Consider the following 13,411-nt stretch of genomic DNA (forward strand, 5'->3'; position numbering starts at 1 on the left):
ATATTGCTTCCCCCTACTTATACCTCCCGAGGAGATCACAAATGTAAAATTAGAGAGATTCGAGCGCGCACAGAGCCTTTCAGACAGTCGTTCTTCCCACAAACCATACGTGACTGGAACAGAAAAGGGAGATAATGACAGTGGCACGTAAAGTTCCCTCCGCCACACACCGTTGGGTGGCTTGCGGAGTATGAATGTAGATGTAGATGTAGACGTATTGCCACTGTGTTCATATCACCATTCAGTACTGTGGCAATTAAAATCTCTCACCACAAAGTTTACTTTCTCATTCCTTAAGTTCACTGGTTCATCAAAGGAAAAAACAGAATTTGGTAGCTTATAGACTGATGTAACTGTACAGTTGGAAAGTTCAGCTAAAATTTTGATCTCGTTCTCCAATGTATATGCTGTTGACAGGAGCAGGGTTTCAGGTTTTGTGAAAATGGCATCTTCATACTTGCTGTGAGCCATTTCAGCTGTGTCACTTGCTCTCAATTATGGGATGTGCCGGGTTAGTATTAGCTTGTAATTATGATCACTGGGAAATCTATATAATAAGTGAATTACACATTCCTGGAAGTTCCAACATGATAAAATCAGATAACACATTTTGAGTGGGGCTATACTGAGGAAGCTTGGGGTAGTAGAGGGTACAGAGGAAGGGACATGGAAAAAAGAAAGATAACAAAGAGAGAAAAAATAAACAAACAAAGCACATAAAAGGATGGAGGCAGACTAAAGGGCCAGATACTCTTACTGCAATTATCATTGTGGTGTATAATATAAACTTTACTGTACTGTACTGTATAATATAAACTTCACTGTACTAGTTCTCTGGAATACAAAAGTACTTTTAAATAATAATAATGACAGCTCTTAAGCATAATACTAATAGCTTGTACCTCGAGTGGACAATGTTTAGTAGCTCAGAGAGACGATGATCATTCAACGCAAATCGTTTACCAGCCAGCATTGCCCAAAGTGAATTGAGGACACATATATCGAAAGCCGTGTGCATTGGTACAGGATGCTGGCAGCGCTTAGCCAAGTCATCAACAAGGTCACAGGCCTCAGCGGCAATATCTGGATCACGTAGTCGCCTTTGCAGGAATCGACGTTGCTCAAGCCAGTGTGTACCATCTGTAAAAACCACTCCTGTGGTGACACAGCAGAGTTGGAAATTAGGTTTTCGCTTTACGAACTAATATATAGTTGCAGGTCACTACAGTATCCTTAATGTACATTTTTTTATCTGTCCATTTACATTATACACTCCTGGAAATGGAAAAAAGAACGCATTGACACCGGTGTGTCAGACCCACCATACTTGCTCCGGACACTGCGAGAGGGCTGTACAAGCAATGATCACACGCACGGCACAGTGGACACACCAGGAACCGCGGTGTTGGCCGTCGAATGACGCTAGCTGTGCAGCATTTGTGCACCGCCGCCGTCAGTGTCAGCCAGTTTGCCGTGGCATACGGAGCTCCATCGCAGTCTTTAACACTGGTAGCATGCCGCGACAGCGTGAATGTGAACCGTATGTGCAGTTGATGGACTTTGAGTGAGGGTGTATAGTGGGCATGCGGGAGGCCGGGTGGACGTACCGCCGAATTGCTCAACACGTGGGGTGTGAGGTCTCCACAGTACATCGATGTTGTCGCCAGTGGTCGGCGGAAGGTGCACGTGCCCGGCGACCTGGGACCGGACTGCAGCGATGCACGGATGCACGCCAAGACCGTAGGATCCTACGCAGTGCTGTAGGGGACCGCACTGCCACTTCCCAGCAAGTTAGGGACACTGTTGCTCCTGGGGTATCGGTGAGGACCATTCGCAACCGTCTCCATGAAGCTGGGCTATGGTCCCGCACACCGTTAGGCCGTCTTCTGCTCACGCCCCAACATCGTGCAGCCCGCCTACAGTGGTGTCGCGACAGGCGTGAATGGAGGGACGAATGGAGACGTGTCGTCTTCAGCGATGAGAGTCGCTTCTGCCTTAGTGCCGATGATGGTCGTATGCGTGTTTGGCACCGTGCAGGTGAGCACCACAATCAGGACTGCATACGACCGAGGCACACAGGGCCAACACCCGGCATCATGGTGTGGGGAGCGATCCCCTACACTGGCCGTACACCTCTGGTGATCGTCGAGGGGACACTGAATAGTGCACGGTACATCCAAACTGTCATCGAACCCATCGTTCTACCATTCCTAGACCGGCAAGGGAACTTGCTGTTCCAACAGGACAATGCACGTCCGCATGTATCCCGTGCCACCCAACGTGCTCTAGAAGGTGTAAGTCAACTACCCTGGCCAGCAAGATCTCCGGATCTGTCCCCCATTGAGCATGTTTGGGACTGGATGAAGCGTCGTCTCACGCGGTCTGCACGTCCAGCACAAACACTGCTCCAACTGAGGCATCATGTGGAAATGGCATGGCAAGCCGTTCCACAGGACTACATCCAGCATCTCTACGATCGTCTCCATGGGAGAATAGCAGCCTGCATTGCTGCGAAAGGTGGATATACACTGTACTAGTGCCGACATTGTGCATGCTCTGTTGCCTGTGTCTATGTGCCTGTGGTTCTGTCAGTGTGATCATGTGATGTATCTGACCCCAGGAATGTGTCAATAAATTTTCCCCTTCCTGGGACAATGAATTCACGGGTTTCTTATTTCAATTTCCAGGAGTGTATTATCAGTAACATTTTCATTGTTAATATATAACTTGTGTTACAAGTTATTAAGTTTTAACTGCATGAGAGACCATAGTGATTAATTATTGGAAGGCATCATGCCTAAAGTTCATTATGAAGTTCTTAAATAATTTTAAGTGAATATGCAGATATACTTCAAACAACAAAGTCCAATTCCTTCCCCAACTTTGTAAAAGTATTCTTTTGCTCTAGCTGTAATGGCCTTGAGAATTTTACAGTACACATCAAAAAAGATTTATTCACAAAATAAAAATTTTAAATTCAAACAGTGGAAAATCTAGGATGGAATAATGAAAATATTATGATAAGCATAGACTGCTACTCACCATATAGAGGAGAGCATGAGCCACAACAGACACAACACAGAGACTGCTATACATTTGCGATTTTGGCCAAACACACACTCATGACCACCAGCTCATACAGCAACTGTCCAATATGTGGGTGAAGACAGTAAGGGGGAGCCTGGAGCATGTAGGTGGAGGGATAACAGGACAGGAGTGGGGGAAGGTGTACTGTTGCTTGTGAAAGTGCACAGGGATACAGTGGGGACAGTGTAGGACTGTTATGTGTAACTGGGAGGTTTGGGGGGGTGGGGGGGGGTGGGGGAGGGGGGGGGGGGTAGTAGAAAAGAAGAGAAGTATGGAAGCGGAAAAAGACTACTGGGTGCGCTAGTGGAATAGAAGGCTGTTTAATGCCAGAGTGGGAGCAGAGAAGGGAACAGGTAGGTGAAGGACAGGGACTAAGGAAGTTTGAGGACTGTAGAAAACAGCAAAGTGGTTGCAGCTTAATTTGTACATCACACAACTGCTTTCACAGGCAGCTCTGCCTGTCACCTGACTGGAGTGGGTAGTGGTAGCAGAATTTATGGGACAGGTCATGCATCTAGGTCTATTACAGGGATACAGGGCAAGGATTTGGGAGCAGATGTGGGATAAGGACGGACAAGGATATTGTATAGATTCAGTGGGCCTTGGACTACCGCTGTGAGATGGTTTATGGATTTTAGGAAGAATATAGGAGGTAGAAGTGTGGGAAGTGGCAGGTCTGAGAAGACAGACTCATTGAAAAGGTTTTGGGATGGGCCTCAGTATTTGAGGAGAGACTAGAGATCCTTTCAGATTTTTGGAATGGGGCTACTGAGGCAGGGCTCATAAGTGGATGAATCCGACAGCTGGTGAAGCCCTTTTGCCTACCACAGTGGTCGAGCCTTTGTTGTCAGATAGTATTATAAGGTTGAGATCAGTTTTTCTGCACATATAAGATTAGTTTCCATGTGGGAAATTATGGTGAGGCAAGGTTTGTGGTCAAGAAATTTTGGAATGTTAGCATGAGTGATTCTGGAATGTTTACAGGTATGGATCACAGCTGGATAGAGGAGTGAACTGAGTCATTCAGGATTCAACATTGGCTTTGGGCTAAATCTGATTTATAGGGTTGGTGGTGAAAAAGTGTTTGCACTGTAGGGATGAGTTGAAGGAGAGAAAATCTTTAATAAGTCCAGCATGACTGTATTTGGGAGTGCGGAAAATGATAAGGCCTTCAGAAAGAACAGATATACTACCCTGGTATCGCTCCACCTCCCTGTACCAGCCTCCTCCTTACCCCTACCACCCACAGCTTGCTTCTCCCATCAGGCACATTTGCTGTATGCAGTCCGGCCTCGGTGACCAGAGACAGTGATCATGTGGGTGTGTGAGTTATGCTTGTCTGAATGTGTGTGTATTTTTTACTTTAGAAGAAGGCCTTTTGGCCAAAAGATAAAATGTATAGCAAGCTTTCTGTCACATCTGTCTGTCACTCAAATCTTTCCTCTATATGGTGAGTAGAAATCTGCCCTTTCCTTAATACTGTCGTTATTCCATCCTGGATTTCCCATTGTGTGATTTTTCCTAGTGGCTTTTCTTCCATCCTGCTAGCCTGCACTATTTTTCATTGTTACTACCCTCTAACACATTACTTTACTCAGTATCCATCCTTTTCTTTCTTGTCATTCCTGTCTTTTACATGTTGCCTTCCAAACTGCACAAGCTCTGACTTGTGTTTCCCACTGTATAAATCATCTTGTCTGTGCACAACACATGGCTACTTGACCACACTGATTGTTGATGCAACATCTTATGTGCCACATTAGTCCCACCAGTATAACTGATGCCAGACTTCAAAATTATCATTCTTTCATCCTAATTCTCTTGAATTTTCACATTTTATTTTCTGTACTTTCCTGTACCACATGAACTTGTTGAATTCCAATCTGCCAAACCAACCCCACCTCACCCTCTTTCTCTTTCCTTATTCCAGCACGTACATACTAACCACAATCTGTCCTTTTACATCTGCTGTCCCCTCTCTTCACACATATTCAGCCACCAACTTGGATTCCACATATCACTCTTTTATTTATTTTTCTCATTAATCTTATTGTGTTTTCAAGTCAATTTTAGTTCGTTTTCACCTTTCACTTTTTGTCATGGTTCATTCACTCAGTACTATTTGCGATTTTTCACACGTATTTTTACTTATTTTGTGGATTTTTATGCATTTTTTATACTCCACCATGGATCCTTGCTTCTTCTATCCACCACGATAGAAAAGTTTCCTTATCCCTGGCCTGAACCTAGCCCCAAATACTGTACTTGCATTCTTGTAATGCTCATGGAACCCTGCCAAATGTCTCTACCATTAAATTACTCATCTATGGTTGCAACTACTCCTTTCACAATTATCTCTATCTACTCAAATTCCATCAGTCCATAGCTATCACCAACCTGGTCCTGCGAAACCATGTAAATCAGACCAAATCTCATTGCATTATCTCTTCTCCATCCATAAATTTCTTCTGCTCTGCAGTCCCAAATTCCTGCAAATCACTCTTACACTGAAACTCCCTCCCACCACCAAACAGAATACAGAGACTAAACAGGTCCAAAACACTGTCAGGAACCTTTCTTCCAAAAGCCTCAGTCTAACAGAAGTATCAGCCCATTTCAAAGGCCTTACCTTTTGCCCCACTTCCAAATTCATACTTGCTGGACTTGTTAAAGATCTTCTCTCCTTCCCCCAACCCCTACAGTGGATACACTTTTTTGCCATCAACCCTACCAATCAGAATTGGCCAAAGCGAATGTTGAATCCTAAATAACTCAGTTCACTCCTCCATCCAACTACAATCCATCTGAACTACCCCTAAATCACTTGCTTTTATCATTCCAGAATTTCTTGACCTCAAAGCATGCTTCACCATCATTCTCCAAATCTCTCAACATGGAAGCTGCCATTACAACTGTAGAATGAACCGTAACCCATCACCTAAAAACTGTTCCTTATCTTATAATCCTACATGATGACAAAGGCTCTACCATTATGAGTTTGAACTGTAGGTGTTACCTGGCAAAGAGACTCCAGCAGCTGTCAAATCCTCCCATAGTGACCTAATTCCAGAAATCCAACAGAATCTCCAGTCTCACCAGAATCCTTACACCCAAACCAGAACGTCTCTCCTCACTATTACCAGTCCCTGCACTCCTGACTTCTATACGTTTCTTAAAGTCCAGAAACTCAACCAGCCGGGATGACCCATTGAGGCTGGTTACTGTTCATCCATGGAGAGAATCTCTGCTTTCTTGGACCAACACCTTCAGGCCTCTACCATAACATTCCCTTCTCAATAAAATAAGCCAACCATTTCCTCCACCTACTCTTTACTCTTCCACTTCCTTTACCACATGGTGCCCTGCTCATTAATGTTGTTGCAACCTCCCTCTACATCCCTAATGCCCATGGCCTTGCCACTATTTAACACTACTTTTCCCAACACCTAACTGACACCAAATGTAGGACCTTATCTCTTTAAGAATGATCACATCAAAAATGGTATCAGTGACCACGATGTGATAGTGGCAACAGTGATTACCAGAGTACAAAGGACAATTGAAACAAGCACAAAAACATACATGTTTGGCAAACCAGATAAAATATTGGTAGCATTATATCTCAATCAGGAACTTGAAACTTTCAGCAGAGGGCAGGAGCACATGGAGGAACTATGGCTCAAGTTTAAAAGAATAGTTGGCCATGCACATGATTGTTTTGTACCCAGCAGAACAGTTCATAATGGGATGTTATCTCCATGGTATACAATCATTGTAAAGAAACAGAGACTACTTCATAATAGATGTAAAACAATGCACAGAACTGTAGATAGGGAGATGCTGAACAAAACATGTTTGGCTGCTAAGAGAGCAATGCCTGACAACTTCTATGAATATGGTATGAGAATACTGTCAAATGATATTTCGTAAAGTGCAAAGAAATTCTGGTTGTGTGTAAAGGCTGTTAGCAGCACCAAAGTTAGTGTCCAGTCCCTAATGAATAAGACAGGAACTGAAGTTGAGCATAGCAAAGCAAATGTTGATATGCTTAACTCCATTTTCAAATGTTCTTTTATAAAGGAAAACCCAGAAAAATTGCCCCAATGTAATCTGCAGATCACTGAAAAGATGAATGAAATAAGTACTAGTGTTAGCGGTGTTGAGAAGCAGCTGAAATTGTTAAAACTTAATAAAACTGCTGGGTGTGATGGAATCCCTGACAGATTTTATACTGAGTTTTCAGCTGAGCTAGTCTCTCTTCTAATTATAATATATTGTAGATCTCTTGAAGAAGAACACAGGCCCAGTTCTTGAAAAAAGAATATAGGTCACACCTGTCTACCAGAAGGGAAGCAGAAGTGATCCACAAAACTACCATCCAGTATCCTTGATATCAATCTGTTGTAGAATTTTAAAACATAATCTGAGCTCAAACATAATAAGGAATCTTAAACAGAATGACCTCCTCGATGTCAGTCAGTATGAATTCCAAAAATGCCGATCATGTGAAACCCAACTCACGTTTTTCTCACATGAGTACTGAAAGGTTTGTATCAAGGCAGTAAGGTAGGTGCAATATTTCTTGATTTACAAAAAACATTTAACTCAGTACCACACCTATGCTTATTGTCAAAAGTTCAATCATAGTGAGTATCTATCAAAATTTATGAGTGGACTGAGGACTTGCTGGTAGGTAGGATGCAGCATGTTACCTTGTATAGAGAGTCATTGTCGGATCTAGAAATGTCTTCAGGTGTGCTCCAGGGAAGGGTGTTGAGACCCTTGCTATTCATGTTATAAATTAATGAACTTGCAGGCAATATATTAGTAACCTCAGACCTTTTGCAGATCATGCATTTATTACATTACCAACCCTAAATGAAATTTTTGTTGTACTGATGAATGATGGTAATTTGTCTTACTTTAATGCCATTTCTATTAGAGTATTATAATATTGTGCTGCTTTGATAGAACAACCCTTGAGCTATCTTTGTAATCAGTCAATGGCTCAAGGAATATTTACTGACAGACTTAAACATGCAGTAGCAACATCTCTACAATTGGAGATCAGCAAATCACATCCAATTACAGATCCATTTAAGTTTTTCTGACATGTAAAACGTTTCTAAGAGTGTCTCCTCCATTAGAAAACTAACACATTGTTCACAGCAAACAGTAGCTTGCTGTCTCTAACTCTGGATTTAGTAAATGATCATCTGCAGAAAAGGCAATATATGATATTACAAATGAATTTCTGACAGAGATAAACAACATAAACTGTGATGGAGACATGTTCTGTGGCCCCAACAGGGCCTTTAATTGTGTGTACCATGTAATTCTACTGGGGTAACTAAATACTAAATTACTATGGTGTTAGTGAAATCCTTCATGCTTGAACAATAGTCTTCAGTATTGGAGCCACTCCTGTCCATACCTTACGCAAATCATTTTCCAATCATTGTAAATGATTATTCAAAATCTTTAGTGTTTACTGAGAATATTATTAAAGGACTCAAACTGAATCATACTATACAAATCACAGATGATAGTCAAATAGGCCTGCAACTGTTCCACAGCAGATTCTATAAGCTACAATCTCGTCAAGACTCATGTTGTGCAATTTCAAACACACAAAATGAGCTCCTAGTACTGGAAATAGGCATCAATGATCACATTTTAAATGAAACTCTGTGCTTAACAATTCTTGAGTCCAGGTGAATAATGAGCTAAATTGGAGTCAATAGTCCCCACTATATTTGTTTCTTAATGATATTTATTGTTAGTAGTACAAAGTAGATTTAGTTAAATTGTCATTTACCTGATGACAATGCAGGACAGAAAAATATAAACTTCATTTAGTGATGAGCAATTGGTTTATGTCTTGGTGAAGTCCAGTAAAATGTTTTTACTTAATACTGGGTAATATTATGATATTGCAGACTTTCGGAGTGAAATTTTACTCTGCTGCAGAGTGTGTATTGGTTTGAAACTTCCTGACATATTAAAACTGTGTACCAGACTGGGACTGAAACCTTGGCCCTTGGCCTTTCATGGGCAAGTGATAAAGCAATTGAGCTGTGTTAGCAAGACTCACAACCAGTTCTCACAGCTTTCTATCCAACTTTGCCTCATCTCTTATCTTCCAGACTTCTAATGGAGAACTAACGAGAAGTTTGGAAGGTAGGAGATAAGGACATTAAGGACATGGTGGATGTAAAGCTATGAGGACAGATTGTGAGTCATGCTTTTGGATAGCTGCTGGTTAAGCACTTGCCTGCTAGAGCTCTGCAAGTTGGCATTTTGCTCACTCACACTCACTCGAGCACACTACGCTCAGGCATGGTGTTCACAAGTGTGAGTGCTTGAAGTGAGCAGGCTGTAGCTGAATGAGGTACCAAGGGGTGAGGAGGACAGAGGCTGCTAGGCCTGGTGCACCCACTGCAATGCTGTAGTGAATGTAATACCAGTAGTAGTAGTAGTAGTAGTAGTCTGCAGGTTGGTGTTGCTTTTGATACACTCCCACCACCTTATGGAACTACATTCAGATCAATTTGGTTACACTGTAGACGAATATTCCTGGATGGTAATGTCTAATCTCAACATGAATGGTAATATCTAATTGTGATGTATTTATGACCCATAAGAGAAAATAGCTTGCTTTACACAATAACAAAAATTCTGAAACAGTTTAAAGACTCACAAGATAATTAAGTAACTAACTAGATACCAACTTTTGCAATGATGGTTGGTCTAAGAGTGAAAAATAAAAATGCTCTCTTTTTATAACATCATCTGCATTATTGATTCAGATTTTCATATGTAAATTTGATCACATAAGAAATTAGAAATCTAAGAGGAACAAAATCATTTCTGAATTTTTCTGTTAGCATTATAATTACAATGAATTGTTAGAATATCGTCTAACTCATTTTGGATCAAGTCTGCTTCATGTGTCCGAAACAAGGTTCTCTGCCTACTGTAATATATTTACTTGCCACATTTGAAGCTGGACCACAAAAATTTCTTCTCACTAAATTAGATAGCTTAGGAAAGATTTGACTGTTATGCTTTTACCTTGCAAGCAGATTGCCAGGATTGGCACTATCCATTCAACCTCATGGGCAGATTGAGTATAACATGACACACAGTGTATTGACTCTGAAAACACTACCTTTTGTAGCAGGTAAGCATGGACAACATAAAATAAATATTTACATATGTCACAAAAACAGAGTAAGATATTACTATCATGTTATAATTTTGTCCCAGCTTACCTGGAACTGATGTACCATCATAAATGTGTTGCACCATATTTAACTAGTCATCTCTATCAGAAACAGACCCAAGTTTTGCTAATCAGAAGGCCAGGATCATAAATTTTACTATCTTGCACAAAATCAAAATGCTGACTTTCACCTCTATAAGGCAGGGAAAACCCTCTTTCAGTTCTCATAGTATTTACAGATTGTAACCAATAATATGGCAGTTAAACTGTACTGCCAAAATATGCATGATATTGAAAATGTCATTTTGCAGTTAAGGAAGACTTTTATTTACTGAACATTAAACAAGAAACTGTAACTCTGTGTCTTCAAACCATGTATTACAATGACTTTTCAGTTCGTGCTGTAATAAGCAGCAAGTTTTTCAGAGACCCCCTTCTCCACAAGCAATTCCATGATTTTATCATATTGCTAACTACAGACTGTAGTATTCTAGTTAAGCACTTCACCTAGTCAGTTTCTGACTTCAAGCTTACCTATATTGATGTCACATCACTAGTTTTCTTCATGGAACATGTAGTATATTTGGCAGTATAAATCATGGAAGAAACCACTGCAACTTCATTTTTCAAATAATCATTGTCAAAAATGTGTTTCAAACTTGTGTTCATAATTTGAGTAATGCTGAAAGAATTGCAATGCCTTGCATAAATTTGTATCTCAGTCAGTGACAAATGAAATCTTATTAAGACGCTGATTAAACAATATTTCCTCAATTCCTTCTTAATAAATTCACCAGACTTTTTTTCTTGTCAGTAAAGTGAGTGATCACCAATACCATACATCACTGTGCCTATTCTTGATAAGTAAAGTGTGCAGTAACAGATAGGTAACAGATTTTCCAAAATGTTTGTATACAGCACTATTTGTGGAGAGGTGCGAAAACTGCACGAGTCTCCTAGCTGTTTAGTGCTACCCTTAAACAATAAATGGGTCAACTATTACAGCAGAAAATACAGACCACCATATACAACATTATTCCATGTGAGTCTACAAAATGTCAGAATGTGCCATACAGTGTAATTCATGCACATGCTTCAATTTTTTAAACTCAAATTTTGTTCTGTTCTGCAAAAAGGTGCTTTCAGATCTATGTTGGTGGATCTGCAATACAGGAGAGCAGAGCACCTGACAAGAAGCAAGTATGACTCCCATCCTTATCAATCACTGGTGAAAATATTTCCCAGACACTGTTATGCCCACTGTCTTTCACACTCAGTTTAGATTCATTCAAAACAAATTTCACTTTCACACTCTCCTTCATCTCACATTCAATTTTTTCACAGAAATTCTTCTAAGTACCTTGAATGACTAATACTCTTCCCTTCCCAAACATCACACAGGTCCTGCTGCACACCTTGCAGCACTAACACTTCCAGCAGTGGTCTACCTGTAAGGTATCCAGAAGAACTTCTGTGTAGTTTGGAAAGTAGGAAATACTGGCAGAAGTTAAGCTGTGAGGATGGTTCATTAGCTGCACCCAGTACCTCAATCATTAAGAGTACTTGCCTGCAAAAGGCAAGATTCTGGGTTTGAGATATAGGCAGGCACACAGTTTAGCATGGGGTAGCCGCACGGTCTGAGGCATCTTGTCACGGTCCGGGCTGCTCCCCCGTCAGAGGTTTGAGTCCTCCCTCAGGCATGAGTGTGTGTGTTGTCCTTAAAACTGGAGAAGGGTGTTTTCAGCATTCTGAAGATCAACTTCGTCAGTTTTGGATATCATCGGCAGGCTCTCACCACCTTGACATGAAGACCCAAGTCACTGCATGCAAGGAACTCCGCAGATTCCTTGGGATGGGAAGCTGTGAGCAATCAAACACAGCTCATGACTGCTCTGCTCACAATTGTCACCAACACCAGCCAATTTATCAGAGGTGCAGTCCTGTAACAAAGTGTTGAAGCAACTTGGCAGCCTCTAACATTTTTCTCAGTGAAGCTTACAGTGCTGCAGTTGCATTGGGCCACATATAAGTGTGAGCTCCTTGCTATGTATGAGGTGGTTAGGTATTTCCACCCCTCAGTGGAGAAGTGCCATTTTATGATTTTTACTAACCCAACCATTGCCCCTTGACAACGGGTTTCTGTCACAAACAGCACACACAGATCTTGCTACACCATTACTGACAGAAGAAGTATATTGTGCAGTTCACCACAGACATCTGGCACCTTGCCAGAAGGGACATAGCATCACTGATTGCCTTAGGCAATCATGTGCCCTTACCACTCCCCTCGACTATGCAGCCCTTGCCACCGCACAGGTTGCCAATCCCAAGCTCTTATGGCTGTAAGACAACATAAATACGGGTCTCAGTCTGCAACTGCAAATGGCACCAGGTGTCCATGAACCCATCTGGTGCAACATCCATGCCAGTACCAACCACCTAGGCCCTCCCTCAGTGGTCTAAAGCTGGCAGACAGGTGCATGCCCACATCTCCTCTTTCCCCCGTCTCCTGGTGGACCATTGCTTCTCTCACACATATATATGGATATCACAGACCCCCTGCTGTTATCCAACAGTCACCGGTATCTCCTTACTATTATCAATCAGTTCACCTGGTGCCCTAAAACAGTACCTGTGCCTAACATAACTGCAGACACAGTGGCAAAGGCCTTTATAGATACATGGGTCTCATGTTTTGTGTGCCCCTGTCTCTGTAACATCACCACTGACTGTTGATGACAGTTCACATCTTGTTTATTTAAGACTCTCTAAGCAACTTGTGCACACTTGTGCACTTCACGACCAGTTACCTCTCTGTTGCTAATGGCATGGTGGATCTATGCACAGGTCTCTAAAAGCTGCCCTCATATGACACTGTCCAACTTTGTCTTCCACTCAGCCTCTACTCCTCTTAGGTTTTTAGGTGGCCTGCAAGGTGGATATCGGCACATCACTTGTCCAAAGAAACTCATTAAGCCACTCCCCCTGCCACCCTGCATCCTTGTCTTTATGTAGCAGCTACATGACTCAATGGAGTGCCTGTGCCCAGTACCTCACAGGTGACACAGCAACTGCCAGCCCTACATGAACCGAGGTCTC

General features: G+C 41.8%; 1 protein-coding gene across 1 annotated transcript in view; it reads right to left on the bottom strand.

Moving 5' to 3' along the window:
- The window catches only part of LOC126267564 (methyl farnesoate epoxidase-like), a 137,292-nt gene that overhangs the window by 79,513 nt on the left and 44,368 nt on the right, over positions 1 to 13,411 (bottom strand). The window contains exon 3 of the mRNA XM_049972870.1: positions 903 to 1,155. Within this exon, the coding sequence (XP_049828827.1) occupies positions 903 to 1,155 (253 nt within the window). The remainder of the gene's footprint in view (positions 1 to 902; positions 1,156 to 13,411) is intronic.

This window comes from Schistocerca gregaria, chromosome 1, assembly GCF_023897955.1.
Source record: "Schistocerca gregaria isolate iqSchGreg1 chromosome 1, iqSchGreg1.2, whole genome shotgun sequence".
NCBI lineage: Eukaryota > Metazoa > Arthropoda > Insecta > Orthoptera > Acrididae > Schistocerca > Schistocerca gregaria.